A 22,145-nucleotide genomic window follows, 5' to 3' on the forward strand; every position below is an offset into this window, starting at 1 on the left:
GTACAGATATCACATTGGGCATTAGGATTTCAACATATGAATTTGGGGGGCACAAAAATGTTCGGACTATAACACTGAGAATACAAACATTTAGTTCTTTTCTAATCAAGATGCGTTTTATTTCTTTTCCATGCCTGGCTGCACTAGAACCTTCAGTGCAGGGTTGAACAGAAGTTGTGAGAGTGGATTTCACTGTATTGCTCCTGATTTTAGGAAGAAAACATTCCGTTTTTTACCATTCAGTCTGATTTTTTTGTAAATGGCCTTTATCAGGTTGAGGAACCTGAAAACAAAGATAAAGTTTTCCTTGTATCCTAGTTTGCTGAGAATTTTCTGTATTTTTTTAAAAAAATCAGGAATAGATGTTGGATCTTTTCAAAATTTTTCGTATCTATTGACATAGATCCATTTTGATCATGTGGATTTTCTTTCCAAACTTGTTGATATGGTGTATTTCTTGGATTGGCTTTAAAATGCTAAACCAACTCCATATTCTTGAGATAAACCTCACTTGGTCATGATGTATTATCCTTTTACTATAATGTTATATTTGCTAAAACGTTGTTTAGAATTTTTGCATCTATGTTCATGATGCCTAACATAGATGCATTTTGCATTTATGTTCAATTTATAATTTCCTCTCTTTCTCTCGCTCTTGTCTGGTTTTGGTAACAAGTTAATGCTGGCCTCATAGAATGAATTGAAAAGTGTTCTCTTGTATTTACATTTTTGGAAGCATTTGTGTAGAATTAGTATTACCTTAATACTAATTCTTATTTCATACTAACCCTTAAATGTTTAGTAGAATTTACCAGTGAAGCCACCTGGACATGGAGTTTTCCTTGTAGGAAGCATTTTAACTACAATTTCTGTTTCTGTTTCTTTAGTCAATATGTGTCTGTTTATGTTGCTCATTTCTTCTTGAATAAGCTTGGCAATTTATGTTCTTTTAAGGAATTTTTCCATGTCATGTAAGTTGTTAAATTTATTAGCATAAAATTGTTCATAATACTGCCTTACTGTTCTTTTACTATCTGTAGAACCTGTAATAATGTCACCTTTCTAATTTCTGATATTGGTAATTGTGCCCATTTTATTTCTTTAGCCTTTGCCTTTTTTGGCTTGGCAATGTGAGCCACCGACTTGGGACCAAGGACGTTGCCTACCCAGTGGTAGCAGATCTCATCATATTTGTCATTGTCATTGGTCCAGATAGCTTTCACCAGCTGAGCCAGAGCTCCTTTGTCTTCCAAGTTAATCTGTGTGAAGGCGAAAGTGGTGCAGGTTTTCTTGTGGACTAGACACCCCAGCATGGCGTTCCCCTTGATAATGCAGCAGGGAAACCCCATCTGACAGCACGGGGCAGGCAGGAAGACAAGCAGCTCGATGGGATCCCCATCACGTGCAATTACTGCCGGCTCATCTTCTTCTCTACCAAGGTGGTGACAGTGTTAACCCCTGCTAGACAGGTGGCCTGTTGGTGGGGATATTCCCTTCGCCAGCAGCCTTTTTCTCAGCCCAGGCCAACAGTCTCTGTGGCTTTCGCGTTGGCCCCTCTGTGCTGTGGGCCAGCCCAAGCAGCCGAGCCGCCTGGCAGACCACGGCCTGGGAGAACTGGCTCATTGCAGGCGGCACTTTCAGGTGCTTAGAGGAGGACAGCCCTTTGCCCCCGCTGCTAAGTGGAGCGGGGCCATTTGACAAAGCGCGTGAGGTCCCCTTTGGGCTGGGTGTCCTGTTCAATGCCAAAATTCTTAGGCATTTTCTCAAACGGGATTTACCACCGTTTTGGCCTCCTGCCTCACGACAGCAGGGGCCAGTCCACCTGCTTCCTCTTAGCCTTCTTTCCTCTCTGTGTCTCGGGCGGCGGGAGGAAAGACCCTTTTTCTTTTTTATTGATCCGTCTAGCTAAAAGATTTCAATTTTGTAGACCTCAGCCAGCTTTTGGTTTTATTGATTTTCTCTATTGTTTTTCTGTTTTCTGTTTCACTGGTTTCCACTTTAGTTTTTAGGTTTTTCCCCCCTTCTGTTTATATTGGGCTTAATTTGCTCTACTTGGTCTAGTTTTTAAGATTTTTCATAAATTTTCCCCTAATATTGCGTTTTTTTGGTATAGATTTCTTCCCATAAGTACTGCTTTGGTGGCATCCCACAAATTCTGGTGTGTTGTGTTTGCATTTTATTTGGGTTGAATGTCAATCAGATTCATGATGACACATGGCTTCCAAAGTTCCCTCCAGGTGTCTCCATCCCAGCTAAACCCGAAGGAGGAAGAACATGGAGAAAGGTGCTTGGGAGCTTTTTATGACATCACCTCCACTCAAATTCCGTTGGTTAGAACTCCGTCACATGGCTTCACCTAATGGTATGGGAAGCTGGGACATCTAGTCTAGCTTTTTGCCTGGGAAGAAGAGGAAAATGTATTTGGACAAACAGCCAGCAATCTCTTTCTATTTTCTGGAAGAGCTTGTATAAGATAAGAAATACTTGAATCATGGGTATACAGTAGAAATTATAAAGTTATTGGGGCCTGCTTTTTGTTTTGGGGAAATTTTGTAATTGCTGATTCAATTTAATGGATACATGTTCATTTAGGTTTTCTATTACTTCTTGAGTCACTTTTTGTAAGTCATTTTTTAGGTATATATAATAACTAGTATAAGTTTTAAAACAGCATAAATTTGTTAAAAGTATTTTCTTATTTTAATCTCTGCTATAGCTTGTTTGTTCTTCATTTTTAATATTGTTTACTTATGCCTTCTTTTTTATTTGGTTAATCTTAGTAGAGATTTGTCGTCTTATTAGTCTTTACCAAAAATCTTAATTTGTATTTCATAATTTCTGTTCTTTATTTCTTTCCTCTACATTACTTGGGTTTATTTTGCTGGTCCTTTTCAACTTGTAATTTGAATGCCAAGCTCATTATTTTTCAGATTTCTTTTCTAATATATGTATTTAGGGTCATACATTTCCCTTGAATTTGGCTCCGGCTTTGTTGCTGCAAGTATTTATACAGAGGGCTTTCACTATTGGTTAGTTCCATGTATTTCCATTTATTTCTTCTTTAATGCATGAGTTATTTATGTGTGATTATAAGTATCCATAAGTATGGAAGCTTTCACATACATATTAGGTTATTAGTTTCAGAATTAATTGTGTTATTTTCAGAGAATGTGTTATGTCTTTATAAAGTCCTTATACTTGTTCTTTATTACCTTCATCCAACTTTTTGTAGTGATTGATAATCAAAATATTAAAATGAATGCCTTATTTTGGAAGACTGCAAAGAATACTAGAAAAATAACAAAAATTCACAGCTGGACTGGGAAGGGAGAAAACTACTTAAGAAAAACGGAGGTGAAAGCTGTAGAAAAACAAATAAAGCCAAGGTCTCAGTTCCTAGCAGGGTCAGAGAAATGCACACTGGGCCCTAATCAGCATGATTAGGATCTTTAAATTTATGAGAATTGCACAGTACAAAATTCAGGTCTCCCAATTTCCTAGTTAATGTCTTGACACTACACTACGTAGTATTGCTTGAAATATTATATTGTTTATTTTTACCTGGAGATTGAAGATACATGCATGAAATATTCTTTTATAATTTATTTGTGTAGGTTTTTCTAATCACTTAACCTATTTTCTGGCGGCGGCTGCTGTTGCCTTTGGAATTGGTTTCTTTGCTTTGGCATCAGCTTTGTGGTTCCTGATTTGCAAACGAAGGTAAGTTTTATCAGAGTATTTTACTTAATTTCCAGCCTCTCAAATCTTAGTTTTCTTGGGTTCATAAACATCTGCATTTGGGAATTAATGGTGTAAAGAAAATTTTATAAGGCTATATACCAAAGTTGTATTTATCTGCAGTTCATTCTTTTTTTTGATGACTAGTATCCCATTGTATGAATGAATATACCTGAGTCTGTTTGTTCATTCTTCTGTGACATTTGGGTCATTTCAAGTTTTTAGCTGTTAGGAATGAGGCTGCTGTGAACGTTCTTGTATAAATATTTTTGTACATGTGCTTTCACTTCTGTTGGGTAAATACTTAAGAGTGAAATTGATGGATCATATGATTAACTTTATAAGAAACTGCCAGTTTTCCAAAGTAGGTGTACACTCCAACTGGCAATATATGAAAGTTCTGATTTATATTTTTAAAATATTTTTCTTCTCTGTGAAGCCTGAATTTTAATGGAGCAAGGGTGAGAGCAGAGAGACAAGTTAGGAGGCTTTACATAGTCCAGGTGAGAGATGATAGTGCCTTGGACTAATATGGAAGCAGAGGAGGTGAAAAGGAGTTGGATTTGGACTGTGTTTTGCAGATAAAGTTAGCAGGGCTTGATGAACCGAATGAGGTAAGGAAAGATGAAGTGAAATGGCCAAACTAATGCTAACACCTACATATTTACCGGGAGCAACTGTTTAGTTGTTCATTCCATTTACTGAGATAAGATGATTGTAGGAGAGAGCAAGCTGAGGGAATGGTAATAAACTAGGAGTTGTATTTTGGATGTGCTTTTGAAAGCCTATTAGACATCCAAATGGAAATTTCAAATAGACAGTTGGATATGACATGAACTTCAGGAAAGAATCTAGGACTGAAGATTTAGGTTCTCTTAAAGTCATAGAACTGGATGAGACTAACCAGTGAGTGATTTGGTTTATTATTATTATTATTATTATTATTATTGATTGACTTTAGAAAGAGAGGAGGAGGGGGGAGAGAGACATCAATTTGCTGTTCCACTTGTTTTATGCATTCATTGGTTGATTCTTTTTTAAAATATGTTTTTATTGATTCTAGAGAGAGGGCAAAGGAGAGGGATAGATAGAAACATCAATGAGAGAGAAACATCAATTGGCTGCCTCCTGTACGTCCCCCACTGGGGATCGAACCTGAAACCTGGGCATGTGCCCTGACCAGGAATCGAACCAATGACCTCTTGGTTCATGGGTCAGCACTCAATCACTGAGTGGTTGACTGGGGATCGAACCCACAACCTTGGCCTATTGGGATGATGCTCTAGCCAACTGAGCTACCCGTCCAGGGCTTGGGAGTGATTGTTGAAAGAGAAAAACCTAGGGTTGTACCCTTCAGCCCACCAACAGTTAGAAATTTAACAAAGAGTAGGAAGAATCAACAATATCTGGGAAACATGTCAAGAAAGGCAAAATTATGACATTATGAACATGTTTCAGGAAGACGGCAACAACCAGTTATATTCAAGATGCTTAAGAAGTTGAGAAAAGTGAGATTAGAGAAATAATTTTTGGATTTGGCAACTTGGAAGTTATTGGTGGCCTTAAAGAATTTTGATGGGGTGATAGGTTCAGAAGCTTACCTTTGAGTAAAACACAAGAGTTGAGAATATTGAGATAAGTATAGATACCTCTTTCAAGAAGCTCTGTGTGCGTGCGTGTGTGTGTGTGAAGGGGGGCTGATAAATGGGGCAGTAGCTGGAGGAGAATGTGGGGTCAAGGAAGAGTATTTTTTTCTAAAGATGGAAGACATACTTGATATCTCCCTTACGCCTTCCCATCCCCCTAAATTTGAACCATCCCCAAGTTCTATTTCTTTTACCTCATAAATTTCTCAGATCTATCCGTTTCTCTCCGCCGCATTGCCGCCACCTTGTCCACGTTATCGTATCCCCCACGTAGACTGCTGCAGGAGTTGTAAGTGACCCCTGCGTTCACTGTCAGCCTTGTTTGATCTCTCCACACTTAAGCCAGACATTGTCCAAACACAAATCTGATCAGGTGATCCCAGCCTTGCACCCCATCCCCACTCTATTATACAAGACTTCTCATTGCCTTTAGGATAAAGACAAAATGACATGACTTTTAAGCCCCTGCGTGGTCTTCCCATGCATACTCCCCAATTTTATCTCCCACTTTCCCTCTTGCTTTCTGTGCTTCTGCCACTTTACATACAGCACACAGCCACTAGCCTTTGGACTTGATATTCTCTCTGACTAGAATATTCTTACTCCCACCTGTCCTTCTCCACCACACTCTAATAACTACTATTTCTTCACATGTCCAATTCAATTATCCTTCCTCAGAAAAGCCTTCCCTGACCCCTCTAAGCAGATTAATTCCCTGTGTTATATAGTACTCACACAGTACCAGGTAGCTTTCCTTGATGACACTTCCCATACTTGTAATTTTTCATCTTATTGTGATTATTTTATTGTCTGTCTTCCTTACTAGTGTTTAAGTTCCATGAGAGCTATGACAATTCTATGAGGGTAGTGACTGTTTATTTTCCTTTGCCACTATATACACAACACCCGGCACAGTGCCTGACACATAGTAAGTACTCAATAAATATTCATCAAGTGAACTTAATTCCATAAATGAATAAACCCTAATTGTTAATACCTCATTAAGTAACATAATATACTCTTGAATTAATTTGGAAATTCTCTAGTATCTCTGAAAGAAGAAATGGCAATTAACATTATTATTTAAATCAGTAAGTTTAGAATGACTGTTAGAAACTACATTGCCTTTACATATCTGTCTTTGATCATCTGGGGTTTTACTTGCTGTTTTGTTATTTTAAGCTCTCTCTTAAAATTGTTTGCGGTTGCATGGATAAAGATCACAGGTACTCTTCTTTTGTAAGTCATTAGTTACAATTCAGTTTCCTCCCACTTTTGTCAGAAACATTATTAAATATAAAATTGACCATTGGGTTTCATTTCAGTTAATTTCCTTTGTCATTAAAGGTAAATTTCTGAAAAGACTAACATTAAAGTCAATTAATTTTCTCACAGCCAGAAAAAAGGATATAAAAAACTCATGCTTACATACGATTTCACTTAAATATGGACTCTAAAGAACAAAATAAATAAACAAAATAGAAACAGACTCATACAGAGAACAGACTGACAGTTGACAGAGGGGAAGGGGGTTTGGGGACTGGGTGTAAAAGGTGAAGGAATTAAGAAATACAAATTGGTAGTTACAGAATAATCACTGAGATGTAAATACAGCATAGAGAATATAATCAATAATATCATAGTAACTATGTATGTGGCCAGGTGAGTACTTGAAATATTAGGGGGAACCACCCTGTAAAGTACATTATTTTCTAGCTACTATGCTGTACATCTGAGACCAATACAGAACTATATTGAATGTAAACTGTAATTGAAAAATATTTTAAATTTAGAAAAATCATGGTTGATCTTCAAACTATAAATATTAACCCTGCATAAGAAGCAGTTTAATTTACATTCTATGAATAAAATAAGTATAATCAGTAACATACGAGAAGGGAATATATAAATTGACTTGTGCATTTCAAAATAAATATGTAGTAATGTATTTATTCTGATTTTTAAACCCTTATATGTAACTATTGGAAACAAAATAAATTTTTTATTTTTACTTTTTAAAAATATGTTTTAATTGATTTTTAGAGAGAGAGGAAGGGAGAGGGATAGAGAGATAGGAACATGGATGAGAAACATCAATTGGCTGCCTCTTGCACGCCTCCCACTGGGGATCAAGCCCCAAACCAGGGCATGTGCCCTGACCAAGAATCAAAGCGGTGACCTCTTGGTTCATGGGCCGACACTCAACCACTTAGCCACACCGGCTGGGTGGAAACAAAATAATTTTCATTGGTTTATAATACAATTCATTTTTAATAACATTCTCTATAACATATTTTTCAGAGAAATATTTCAAAATTCCACATTTAAAGCAACTGATGAGAGATGCAGCCAAAGATCATCAGAGGCGGAGAGTAAATCTCATTCTCAGTGTGTTTTTATTTCTCGAAATTTTCATACTGGAATATTCCAATTACAGGTAGAGTGCAATTTTTTCAAATAATTTTTTTGATACCATGTCATTAGTGTTGTTGTCTTTCAATTTTGAAAGACAGAATACCTACTGTTATTTTTCAACCTGAAGGACAATAACTTGAGCTAAATTTAAATTACCCAAGCTAGTTAGGGTTTACATTATAGGACGCTGAAACACTGAATGAAAACGTCTCCTTCTGTAGTTGCTTCACTAAGTCTCTAGCCTGAGAACCTACATTCCCCTATTCTGATTGTTACAGGGTGAAGATAAATGGCTAAGAAAAGCAAAGCAAAACTGCCAGGCCCATCAGAGGAAAGAGATACGGAGATAAGAGGGTACCCAGATAACCAGATAATCTAACAGAACCAACTGATTAAAATTAAGGACTTCCTAAGCCTTCATTATACTCCAAGCTCTGCCCAGCTCACCCCACCTCTCACACTGGGGACAGTAAGATAGGAACCTGACATTTGAGGTGCTAGCTAGTACAAGTGTGAAAGGCAGACACATAATTAACTTTTTAAAATGTGTCAAAAAAGTGCTAACCAGAACAAGGGAAAGACCAGTAGAAACTGAAAGCAGATATAGCTAAACAAAACAAATACTTTAGTGGTTTTGTAACATTAATAGTAAAGTATCAACAAAATGATAAGATGTCAAACTTTCACTGTACATCTTGAATATTGAACTCAAGTTGAACTCAGTGTTTATTCATTTGTTTAACAAACATTTTTCGAGTGCCTTAAATATGGCAACGCTAGTTTTGGCACTTAGTCTGCATAAACAAATAAGACATGAGTCCAGACCTAGATGATCCCAAAGTTAGTAGAGAAGAAAAACTGAAAATTATAACATAATGTGATAAGAGCCACAAAATTGAAGAAATGCAGACAAGGGAGCATAAATTAAGAGGCTTCCCAGAGAAGACGTTTAAGAAGTGAATAGAAGTTTGCCAGGAGGCAAGAAAACAAAGGACAGTATGTTCAAAGGCTTGTAGCAATGAAGGGAAGTAACGTGTTCAGAAAAATTTTATGTTTGGAGCCTAGGGTTTATAGAAGGGAGTGGTGGGAAAAGATTCTGGAGGTGACGTTGTGAAGAGCCTTATTTGTTTTCTAAGGGTTTTGGATCTTACCCCATAGTCTCTACAGATCCACTGGAGGCATTGCTTTACCACTACTAATTGTGTCATTTTAGGCAAATTACTTAACTTCCTTGTGTCTCAATTTCCTCATCTGCAAAACGAAGATGATTTCATCTCCATAGAATTGTTACAGGAATTAAATGAATTAGTATACAGAAACACTCAGGATAGTACCTGGCCACATAGTGAGCACAATACAAGTATACCTTTAGTATTACTGGAGGGCTTTAAACAGGCAGGTTTAATGATCAAATTAATTCTAAAGGTTATTAAAGAAAGCTCTGACTTTCCAATGAAGGATAATTTGAAATAGAGATAGCATTGCAGAGAAAACAATGTTTCTGTGTATGCATTTAATATTAATTGAATTTACTGATAGCCACCACATGCTAGGAATTTTGGTAGGTACTATTGATATAATGGTGTCTTCATATCCAATGATGGATACATACCAAAAAAGATTACAAAAATGTCATGAGCGCTATGATGAAAGAAGTACATATATAAGAGTACTAGATTTTAATTAGACTGTCTATTATTCATTCAGCAAATATGTAATAAATGCTTATGTACTGTTCTAGGCAACTGGAAATTTGATAGTGAACAGGAGACAAGAGTCCCTGCTTCCATGAGATTTATAGTCTAGTGGGAGAGATAATGTACAGGCAGACATAAATTTGGGACTCTTGATGGTCAGTGAAAGGAAACTAACTCGGAGAAAAGATGTAATAAAACACAGTGTGAAAGCAGAGTGTAGGCAGTGCTGACCGCAGCCACCATCAGTTTCAGTATACAAAGGACTCTCTCACGCGCCACTCTTTTACTCGCCTCAGCTTCTGCCTCTTTCCTACTCCAACAGGCAAGCAGGGTGAAAATTCTTTTTACAATATTGTTTGATTAATATAGAGCTACAGCTTGGTTTCTAAAAGAGCTTTTCCTGTGAAAGACAACATACATACAAAAGAATATACACAGGAGGTTTAAAAAATAATAAATGGAATTTTTATACCTGCCACCCAGACAAAGAAACAGAATATTACCAGTACCTTTGAGGTGTCCTAAGTCTTTACCTCTTACATCCCACACCCCCACCCTTCACTGAAGGACCCACTATCCTGCAGTTGCAATGAACTATTTCCATGCTTTTCTCTATGGTTTTGCCATAAATGTTATAGATCCTTGAACAATGTACTATTAAATTTTATGTTTTTGGGCTCCATGTATAATATACTCTTCCCTTTTTGTGTAATATTACATTTCTGAGATTCATCCAGGTTGGCGCATATACCCATAGTTCATTATTTTTACTGTTATATGGCATTCCATTGTATGAATACATCAAGTTTTATGTTTATATTTTAATTTTTGATAATCTGATGACTGTGTAATAGTATCTCACTATAGTTTTTTCTAAATAGACTATTTTTTTAGCAGTTTTAGGTTCATAGCAAAATTAAGCAGAAAGTAGAGTTTCCATATACCCTTTGCCCCCACACTTTCCCCCACTATGAACATCCAGAGTAGTACATTTGTTATAATTAATGAACTTGTATTGGCACATCATTATCACCCAAAGTCCATAGTTTACATTAGGATTCACTCTTGGTGTTACACACTGTAGGGGTTTTTTGGGGGGGGAAATGTATGTATATGATATATATTTTATATATATATATGGGGTATATATATATATATATTCAAAACCATAGAAGGGGGCGGGAGGAGGGAGGATGGGAGAAGGAAAGGAATGGGGAGAGAGTATCATACAGAATAGTTTCACTGCCCTGACAATGTTGTTCTTCGCCTGATCATTCCTCCCTCTCCTCTATCCCTTGGCAAGCACTAACCATTTTACTGTTTCCATAGTTCTGCCTTATTCAGAATGTCATATAATCAGAATCATATAGTATGTAGCCCTTTTAGACTGATTTCTTTCACTTAGTAGTATGCATTTAAGATTCTACCTGGCTTTTCAAGGCTTGAAAGTTCATTTCTTTTTAGCGCTGAATAATATTCCATTGCATGGATATACCGCAGTTTGTTTATCCACTCCCTTACTGAGGGACATCTTGGTTGCTTCCAAGTGTTAGCAATTACGAGCAAAGCTGCTATATGTTTTCAACTCATTTGATCAGCAATGATCATAACTGCTGGATAGAATGGTAAGAGGTGTTTAGTTTTTTGGAAACCGCCAAACTATCTGCCAAAGTGGCTGTACCAGTATGCATTCACACTAGCGTTTGCTGGTCAATGTTTGGGATTTTCACCATTATAATAGGTATATAGTGCTTTAATTTGCATTTCTCTTTTGACATATGATGTTGAACATGTTTTCCTATGTTTATTTGCCATCTGTGATGAGGTATCTGTTTAAATCTTTTGCTCATTTTTAATTGGGTTGTTCATTTTCTTATTGTTGAGTTTTAAGAGTTCTTTATATATTTTATTTTTATTTATTTTTATTTTTTATCTTTATTGTTGAAAATATTACAGATGTCCCCTTTTTTCCTCATTGACCCTTCCATCCCACACCCACTCCCCACCCCAGGCCTTCACCACGCTATTGTCTGTGTCCATGGGTTATGCATGTATGCATATAGATTCCTTGGTTGATCTCTCCCCACCCACTTACCCATCCACCCCCACCTTCCCTGTCTTTATATATTTTAAATAGCAGTCTTTTATCAGATGTGTTGTTTGCAAACATTTTTACCCAGCCTATGATTTGTTTTCTGATTCTCTTGATATCTCATTCTAGTTTTAATTTGTATTTTCCTGCTAAAAAATGAGGGTGATTGTCTTTTCTAAAGTTCATTGGCCACTATGATTTTCTCTTATGTAAAATGCATGTTCAAATCTCACCTCTTTTTCTATTTGTCTTTTTATTATAAAACTTTAAAAGAGTTATTTATTCTGGATAATTAATCCTTTGTCAGTTATGTTAATTTTTATATCTTCATCCAATATGTGGCTTTCCTTTTCATTATTTTTATGGTATGTTTTAATAAACAAAAATTTCTTTTATTTTTAATGTAAACTAATTTCTCAGCCCTTTCTTTTATGATTTATTATTTCCTTCCCTACTCCAAAGTCATAAAGATGTCCTTCTATATTGTTTTCTAAGAGTTTTATAGTTTTGACTACATAGGTCTTTAATCAATCTGGAATTGATTTCTGTGTTTGGTGTAAAAAGGAATCCAATTTCACTTTTTTTCCATATGTTTGCCCAACTGTCTAGTAGCATTTACTGAAATTCTTTTGGAATTTTGAGGGGAAATGCAGTGCAGTTTTAGATCAATTTAGACCAATTCTTTACAATACTAAGTTTCTAATCCATGAACATGATGTTTCTCTGTATTTATGTAATCTTTAATATCTTTCAATAAAGCTTTATAATTACCTTCATAAAAGCCATGCACATCTTATATGAACTTTTATTACAGGAAAATTTATGTGTTTATGCTTTTGCATATGATTTTTAAGTAAACGTTTTATTTGGAATAATATTAGATTTATTAAAAAAGTTGCAAAGATAATATAGAGTTCTATTATACCTTTCACCCAGTTTATCCCAATGTTAAAATCTTAAATTACCATGGTACATTTGTCAAAACTAAGAAACCAACATTGATATATTGTTATTAACTAAATTCCAGACTTTATTTATATTTCACCAGCTTTTATACAAATGTATTTTGCTCCTTCAAGACCTAATCCCAGATACCATATTGCATTTGTCTCTTTAATTTCCTTTGCTCTGTGATTGTCTTTTCTTGTTTTACCTGACTTTTACAGTTTTAAGAAGTGCTGATCGTGTATTTTGTAAAATGTCCTTCAATTTGGGTTTATCTGATGTTTTTCTTATTATATTGGGGTTATGAACATGGGGGGGAAATACCACTGAAGTGAAATTGATCTGAGTTTTAGAATATTTTATTGATGTGCAATTACCTACAATAGAAAGCAAAGACCTTAGATGTTCCATTCAATGAACACTGACAATTGTATATCCATTGTATCAACACCCAAAACAAGATACACAGCATTTTTATCATCTGAAAACCTTCCTTCATGTTACCTCTACTCTTCCCAGTTAAGCACTTTCTGATTTCTGTCAATAAAGTTAATTTTAATCAATTCCTAGATTTCATACAAATGGAATCATATAATACATATCTTCTATATCTGGCTTCTTTCACTTAACACACATTTTGGGGATTCACCCACGTTATTGTGTGTATTAGAACTTTTTTTTCTATTGATAAGTAGTGTTCCATTGTATGGATATACAACAATTTGATTATGTATTCCTTTGCTGGACACTTGAGTTGTTTTCAGTTTTTGACTAGTATGAATAAGGTTACTCTAAATATTCATGTATTTTTAGTGAACATATATTTTCACTTTTCATGGGGAAATACCTGAACATGAAATTGGTGGGGCTTGGTTAGATGTATGTGTAACTTTATAAGAAAATGCCAAACAATTTCCAAAGTGGTTGTAACTTATTTCACTCCCATCAGCAATAAGTGAGATTTCCAGTTGCTCTACATCCTTGTCAACATTTAGAGTTACTAGTATTTTTTATTTTAGCCATTTCAATGGGTGTGGAATGGTATTTCAATATGCTTTTAGTTTACATTTCTCTGATAACTAAAGATGTTGAGGAACTTTTCATGTGTTCGTTGGTCAATCGTATAGGTTCTTTTGTGTTCTGCTTAAGTCTTTTGCCCATTTAAATTGAGTTGTATGGATCTTTTGTTGTTTTTTAAATTAATGACTTTCAGTTCTTTTTTTTTTACTATATCTTTATTGATTTCAGAGAGGAAAAGGGAGAGAGAAACATCAATGATGAGAGTCATTGATCGGCTGCCTCCTGCACGCTCCCTCCTGAGAACCTAGCCCGCAACGCAGGCATGTGCCCTGACCGGGAATCAAACCTCAGTCTGGATCCTGGGTAGATGCTCAACTGCTGAGCCACGTCCGGCCAGGGAATGACTTTCAGCTCTTAATACAAGTAGGATGCAAGTCTATTATATGAGATATATATGTTGTGAACACATTTTCACACAGACTGTGGCTTGTCTGTTCTTTTTTACAATGGTATCATTTGATCGGCAGAAAGTTTTAATGTTAATAAAGTCCAATCTGTGACTTTTTTCCTTTTAAAAGAAATTTGTATGCTTTCTAACAAATATTTATCTTCCTAAATTTGCATAGATATTCTCCTGTGTTTTGTTTTAGTTGCTCTATAATGTTGGGCTTTATGATTAGGTCTATGAGGTAGAAGTCAGGGTTCATCTTTATCCATGATGATACCCAGTTATTCCAGAAAATTTTGTTTAAAAGATCTTTATTTCCCTATTTAACTAATTTGTCACTTTGATTGAAAATCTACTGTATATATGTTGGTTTATTTGTTGAACTCTGTATTCTTTTTAGTGAACTGTTTGTATGTCCTTAAATAATACTGTGCTGTCCTGCTTACAGTAGCTTTATAGTGAGTCATGGAATTAAGTATTATAAATCCTCCAACTATATTCTTCTTTGCTCAAGAGTCTTGTTTCTATTCTAAGTGCTTTGTTTTTCCATATAATTTAGAAAGCAGCTTGTTTAGTTCTTTTAAAAGATCCGTTTGATTGAACTGGCATTGAATCTATAAATCAATTTAAGGAGAACGGACATCTTAAAACATTGACTCTTTTAATCCATAAACATAGTATTACTTTACTTTTATTGAGGTCTTCTTTTTAAAAATTTATTAATTTAATGTGGTTTTTAATTTTAGTTTATAGTTTTAGGTATAGAAATTTTTTACATTATTTGTTAGATTTAATTGAGGTATTTTATGCTATGGTAAATAGTATTGATTTTTAAATTTGATCTCCCAGTTGTTTGTTAGTAAATATAAATACAGTTTATTTCTTTTATCTTCTTATTCTGGATTACAGATCAAGAAGCTGTAAAATTTATAAAGATGTCCTGTGTACCCATCACCCACTTCCCCTAATGATATCTTACATAAGTACACTTTACCAAAAGTATACTTTCTACTTTATCATAAGTAAACATTATCAAAACCAGGAAATTTAGACTACAGACCTTACTCAGATTATACCAGTGTGCATGTACTTATCTCCTTGTTGTCTTTGTATGTAATTCAATGTCATTTTATCATATGTATAGATTTGTATAACTACCACCGTAGTCAACATACAGAATGATTCCGTCACCACAAACGAATTTCCTCATGCTGTTCTCCTTCCTCCCCTCACCTCTGGCAACCATTAACATGTTCTCCGTTTCTATAATTCTGTCATTTCCAGAATGTTACAAATTGAACCATACAACATGTGGCCTTTTGATCCTGGCTTTTCTTCATTTACCATAATATTCTTAAAATCTCTCCAAATCATTTATGTATTAATGGTTGCTTTTTTCTACTGCTGAATAGTATAATACTGTATGGATGTACCATAGTTTGTGTAACCATTTACCTATTAAGGAATGTTTGGGTTTGTTTCCAGTTAGAAGCTATTACAAAATAAAGATGCTGTGAACATCTGTGTACAGGTTTTTCTGTAAATGTAAGTTTTAGCCTTCTAAGAATTTAATAGTTTTAGCTCTTATATTTGAATGTTTGATTCATTTGGAGTAAGTTTTTGTATCTTGTGTAAGATATGGGTCTAACTTCATTTATTTGATGTAGATAGCTACACCATTAGTTGAAAAAACTTTTTTCCCTATTGAATTGTTCTGGCATCCTTGTCAAAAATCAATTGACTGTAAATGGGAGCATTTATTTCTGAATCTCAGCTCTAGTTCATTGATCCATATATATATACTTATACCAGTACCACGCTGTCTTAATTACTGTAGCTTTGTAGTAAGTTTGGTATCAAGAAGTTCTTTAACTTTATTCTTTTTCAAGATTGTTTTAGCTATTATAGTTTTACCTTTTATATTTCTATCTTTGATCCATTTTTAGTTAATTTTTATATAAGGTATGAGGTTTAGATCAAAGTTAACATGGGGGGCTACTGATGTCTAATTGTTCCAGCACTGTTTATTGAAAAAACTGTTTTTCCACTTAATTGCTTTTGCAACTTTTGTCAAAAATCTGTTGGGTATATATTTGTGGGTCTATTTCTGGATTTTCTGTCTGCACCATTGATCTGTATGCCTGTCACTACCAATACCACACTCTAGCTGTACAGGAGGTCATAAAACTGAGCAGCATGTTTCCTCTAATTTAATTCTTTTTCAACATTGTTGTAGCTTTTCCTGTTATTTTGCCTGTCACATAAATTTTAAGATAAATTTATCTCTACCTACAAAAAAATCTTGTTGAGATTAAAATGGGAATTACATTTGGTTCATAGATTAGTTTTTAGTGAAATGCTGATTTTGCTACAGTTGTTGTTTATATTGACTTGTGTTCTGTGTCTTTTATAAATTAATTTATTTATTACTTCTAGGAGTTTTTTGCTTACTCCATAAGATTTTCTACATACACAATCATGTCATCTGCAAAACACATCAGTTTTACTTTTTTCCCAATCTTTATACTTTTATTTTCTCATCTTGCTCCATTGGGTAGGACCTCCAGTATAAATATGAGAAGTGTTGAGAGCAGATGTCCTTTATATATTCCTTGTCTTTTAGAGAATATATTTAGCTCTTCACCATTAAGTAGGAGCTTAGCTATGGGATTTTTATAGATGCATATTGTCAAGTTGAGGAAATTCCCTTCTATTCTTAGTTTACTGAAAGGGTTTTAAAAAAAAAAAAAAAAATCAATAAGGAACGCTGAATTTTGCCAAATGCTTTTTCTGCATCTTTTGAAATTGTTCACATAGGTTTTCTCTTTTATTTTGTTAATGTGGATTACATTGAATTTCAAATGTTACAACCTGTATTCCTAGAATAAACCTCATTGGATTTGATTTACTAATATATTTTAAGGAATTTTTGCATCTGTGTTTACAAGGTATGTTATTCTGTAATTTTCTTATCTTAGCTGATATTAATATCAGTTATTCCCAAAATGAATGGAAAGTATTTCCCTTTCATCTCTATTGTTAAGTTTATTATGTTTCTTATTATGCTTCTAATATCTGTAGAATCTGTAGTGATGGCACTATTTCTGATTCTAGTATTGCTAGGAGTTTTCAATTTTATTATTATTAGGCTTTTCTTCTTTTCTAATATAAGCATTTAATATTCAGGTTCCCTCTAAGCACTGCTTTTGCTGAATCCCACAAAAAATTTTTTTTCATCATTATTCAGTTCAAAATATTTTAAAGTTTCCTTTTTTCATCTTACATGATACTGACATTTTTGAAGAATGCAGGCCAGTTATTTTATAGAGCATGGACTGTTCCTCAGTTTGGCTTTTCCCTGTGATCAGATCCAGCTTATCACACCTGGAGGCACAGAGTGTCCGTCTGCTCTTCACCAGTGATTTCAGTTAATCATAGAATGATGTCTGTTCTTCCCCGCAATGTATTATTCCTACTTTTATCCTAGCAATGAATAAACAATCTGTGGTGACACTTCAAAGCCATGCAAATATCCTTCCTTCCATCAAACTCTACTTAATTAGCTGTAGAAATTATTCTTGCCTGAGCCAGTCTTTACAAAACTATAGCAAAATGATGATTTTTCCAATTCTATCCCTCCCATCTGCATTTATCATTTGGCTTCTATTGGGAGGAAGATGCTCGTCTATCTTTCTTATTTTATTTATTTATTACCAGTAGAGACTCTCATGGACTTCTATGTTATTCAGCAGATCATAACCCATTACTATAATTATTTTGATGTTCAAATTTTCCCAAATTTAACCAGTGGGCACCCTTTCAAGATTGTTCTGCTGTCTTTTGATATGTCCCCATTTTTAAAGTCCTTCTGATATTATAACATCATTTTTAATAGTTGAAAGAATATTCATTGTATTAATATTTATATACCAAAATACATTTAACTATTTTCTTACACTTAGAATTTTAAATTGCAGGTTTTAAAAATGCTAAACAATGTTGTGATGAGCATACTACTAACTGAATATTTGCACAAATCCAAAATTATTTGTTTGGCATAATTAATTTCTAGAAGTAGATTTGTTAACTTGCCCCCTAGAAAAATTCTACCTGTTTTTATGCAGCAATATATAAGAATGCCCATTTGTCATTACTTTAATTTGGATAGAATTTTAATCAGTCTAGGGTTTTACTCCATGGTTCCCAGACCAACAGTATCAGTATTACCTGGGAGCCTGTTAGAAATGCAGTGTCGAATGAGTCAGAATATGCGCTTTAACCCCAGACCTAATGTGTTAGAACATGCATTTTAACAAGCTCCCCAGATAATACATAGGTACGTTGATGTCTGAGAAGCAATGTTCTAATATAATTTACATAGGAGTCCCAAATTGAATTGGTCCTAAATTTAGACAAGGTAAGATCAGCAGCTTATACTGGCATTTATATTAACAAAAGGTAAAAGTGGCAAAAAATTAAAGGTGCTTATGGTATATAAGTGCCTATATATGTATATCCTAAGCAAGCCCGTGAGGAGGGGCAGGACAATGCAGATCAGCACTAACACTGTTTCCCCAGAACACAAGAGATAATGTTCTCTCTCCAGCCTCAACCTCACCTGCTCCATTCCGAGCACCCTGGGCACTAGCATTGTTTTTCCAGTGGTCGAAGGATAACCTGAGTCAGAACCAGTTGTGGCGTGTGTTACAATGCATATTCCCAGAGAATGTGTTTCAGTAGGGCCTGATATTATACCCCAAAATCATCATTTTATTTATTTATATATATATTTTTAAACCTTTATTGATTTCAGAGAGAGGAAGGGAGAGGGAGAGAGAGAGATAGAAACATCAATGATGAGAGAGTCATTGATCGAGCCCGCAACCTGGGCCTGTGCCCTGACCGGGAATCGAACCCCGATGGCCTGGATCCTAGGTCGACGCTCAACCGCTGAGCCACGCCCGGCCGGGCCAAAATCATCATTTTAACAAACACACCAGCTGATTCTGATGCCCTGAAGTTTGAGAGCTACTGCACCACCATACTTCCCACAACACATCTGGAATGTATTGTTTCATCAAATGTTTCATTTGCTTCAAAAGAATAGTTGCATTTTTATAAAAGCCTTTAGCCAGAATTCACTTTGTTGTTGTTATTGATTAATGAAAGGAGTAAGTCTGGGAATCCTAATTACTTAGTTAGCCCTCTCTAGTTCTAACCAAGTGCCTCGAAGCGAGGATGGAGGGAAGTAATCCTGTTGAACTGTATTTCACACTTCCGTTCCCTACCCTGGAGGCTGCCTTTCTGAACCACTCCACATTCTTTTCAGATGACACCTCAACACTTTTCCTGTCAATATATTTTGGTGAAATAAATTCTTATCATGGAATAAAACGTTATTCCATCAAAAATTTATGTTAAAATCTATTGTTCTTAAGTATATGTCAAATATAGTAAAGAAAGTATATTAAAACTTCAGTTTTTTAAAATACAAATAACTTTTTTATATAGGAGGAGCAAAGAAAAAAGGAAACAGCACATATAGAAGGTACTTGTTCTCAGCAATTTATTAGAAGAAATTGTAATCAACTTAGAACAATTCACATCTTTAAAAATCAAGAGGCTATCCTAAATGTTATCTAAGTATTTTTAAAAACCATAAAAATTCAAGGGAAACATTAATTTATTAGTATGTGAATGGGCATACTTTTTTTAGAAAACAAAACTTGCAATGTTATATCTTAAATTAAAATGTGAAATTTTAATTTTTGTCCCTTATTTATACCCAAAGGCATCATAGTCATTGCCACATAGTAATGCCAGAGGGTCAAAAGACCTGAGTGTTTTATAACCCTTTAGATAGTACATATTATGTTTTAGTATCTAAAACATTGTCCTCCTACACAATTTTAGAAATACTGAATATAAAATGTAACAAGGTATTTAAAACAGCTTTCAAAATTAATGTTACACATTAATATCAAAAGTTAATATGTAAAATATAGTAAAAGATGTTTTAAGATATATAAATGTGATCTTTTCTAAAACAGTGTTTTTAAATACCAACTGTCGGCATAAATAACATATTAGGAGAAGCATGAGACTTAGTAACAAAAATCTCGATTGAAGTCCATTTTGTATCTGATCTGTGGTGATTCATCTCTAATTCTCAGTCTCCTCTTTTGTAAAGTGGTGCGATAATAACTCCCTTAAAGAATTACTGAGAGGATAAGTGACACGGATAAGTGACACTGAAGTCTATCGAACTGCTTTGCAAATTGTAAGACACTGTAGGAATGTTAGTTGTTACTTTTATTGGTATAATGCCAACTGATAGGCCCTTTCCACTATGGACCAAACATTTTGTAGTCTGCCGACTCAAGGAGGCTTGTGTTTTTTTAAAAATAAGACAATATTTAGCTATAAATAGTTAAGAAACTGTCTTTTCTAATTTTAAGGGACATTCCAGAACTGATATTTCTAGCCTGTTCAGAATCCTCTTCTGTTCATACATTGATTTTATTTAGAATAGACTTTTCTACTCTTGATTATCATAAAAATGTTTCTAATTCCCAGTTACATATTTAACAGTGTACATATCATGATAGCAACTCAGAATTTTCACTATATCACCATCCTGTCCATTACAACCCTAAAAAGATTCTAATTTTTTTAACTCCTCACCCAAGGATACGTTTATTGATTTTAGAGAGGAGGAGAGAAGAGAGAGAAACATTCCTTGGTTGCCTCCTGAACACTCCCCAGCTGGGTATGGAACCCTCAACCTAGGTATATGCCCTGACCAGGGAGCAAACCTGCAATTTTGCGGTGTACAGACGATGCTCCAACCCACTGAGCCACACCGGCCAGGGCAAGAGTCTAAATTTTAACAGAAACATTGTCCTTATAATTAAGATTTGGCTCATAAATATATAATATTCATAGTAAATCTAATTTTCTTTTACAGCAAGTAAAGATCACTCTAAAGATGAATTCTGCCTTGCAACAAAAAAGGTCATTTGTGACCCTTCAGAGACTACCTCAACAACAAAGAGCAGCAATGTGTCCTTAAGCCTATCGACATTACCATCTGATTCTTATTACAGTGAAACTATAGAAGCAGCTGATGAGTGGTTTTCTGATGATTCTCTAATGAAAAGGAGCTCTGCAATACCTTTTCTCAAGGAACCTCTAATGGAAAAAGTATTTCCATACCTGTCAACCATTCCATTAGAAGAATGTACTGAATATGACACTTTATGATCATCAAAAAGATGACATTAATGAAATATTTTCAGGAAGAAATACAGGAGTTAAAATACAAAACCTTCAACATAATATTGAAAGACTTTCCTTTTGAAACTTTGTATACACTAAAATTAGTAAAGTTAAAACTGAATCACCAGCTTCTGAGTCTCTCAACATATCCATGCTAGTATTGCTTTTCTTTTTCTTTACCATGGAGTGGTCCTACTTCCCTTACTGATTCTTATTTCTGAAAACAAAATTACAGGAAGAACTAGAGTGATATCATGAACTTTCAGCTTAACTCCTCATATCTCTTCAAAAGACATAATAATACAAAATAACACAAATATATTTCATAATATAGGAGGAATACTTTAAGAAATCTTCAGGACAGATTTTTAAAAACTGATTTTTAAAGAGAGATTAAAGGAGAGGGGGAGAGAGAGGGAAACATCAATGAGAGAGAAACATTGATCATCTGCCTCTTGCACACCCGCTGCTGGGCCCACAACCTGGGCCTGGGCCCTGACCGGGAAGCAAACCGGCAAACTTCACTGCCCGGGGTGAAGCCCAACCAACTGAGCCACACTGGCAAGGACAATATATATTTTTAAATAAAACATTCACAGCATTTCCTTACACCTTTGACATTTTCAATTTAATTTCAATGTTGGTAGGGCTGGGTAAAATACCTCCCTCAGCTTTTCCAAATTTTATAATATACAAACCACCTACCATTCAAATATTAATATGTCATGATGCTGGCAACTAATATAATTTTTCTCCTCTAGAGGAAACAGAAACAATCTGAAAAATCCAGAAAATAATTTTCTTTCCCCTGTTCTGTGTCTGTTTCTCAGAGTGGCTCCTCACCCCTCACCCCTACTATGGTGAAA

At 34.8% G+C, this 22,145-nt stretch overlaps 1 protein-coding gene and 1 pseudogene across 1 annotated transcript; one reads left to right on the forward strand and one right to left on the reverse strand.

Moving 5' to 3' along the window:
- Positions 1–1,016: 1,016 nt before the first annotated feature.
- Positions 1,017–1,843, reverse strand: LOC107538023 (large ribosomal subunit protein eL8 pseudogene; annotated as a pseudogene).
- Positions 1,844–2,346: 503 nt separating this feature from the next.
- C9H1orf185 (chromosome 9 C1orf185 homolog) lies at positions 2,347–21,318 on the forward strand. The gene is made up of 5 exons (XM_016214168.2): positions 2,347–2,362; positions 3,615–3,720; positions 7,686–7,821; positions 19,513–19,549; positions 20,969–21,318. Exons 1-5 carry the CDS (start codon positions 2,347–2,349, stop codon positions 21,262–21,264), a joined length of 591 nt encoding a protein of 196 aa, XP_016069654.2. The 3' UTR covers positions 21,265–21,318.
- Positions 21,319–22,145: the final 827 nt, after the last annotated feature.

Source organism: Miniopterus natalensis, chromosome 9, assembly GCF_054644295.1.
Source record: "Miniopterus natalensis isolate mMinNat1 chromosome 9, mMinNat1.hap1, whole genome shotgun sequence".
Lineage (NCBI taxonomy): Eukaryota > Metazoa > Chordata > Mammalia > Chiroptera > Miniopteridae > Miniopterus > Miniopterus natalensis.

What these genes read in the sequence shown, in the direction of transcription:
- C9H1orf185 (XM_016214168.2), top strand. An exon ending in TTCCTGATTTGCAAACGAAG is followed by an intron (nt 3,721 to 7,685) that starts GTAAGTTTTATC and finishes CATATTTTTCAG; the next exon opens with AGAAATATTTCAAAATTCCA. An exon ending in CTGGAATATTCCAATTACAG is followed by an intron (nt 7,822 to 19,512) that starts GTAGAGTGCAAT and finishes TTTTTTATATAG; the next exon opens with GAGGAGCAAAGAAAAAAGGA.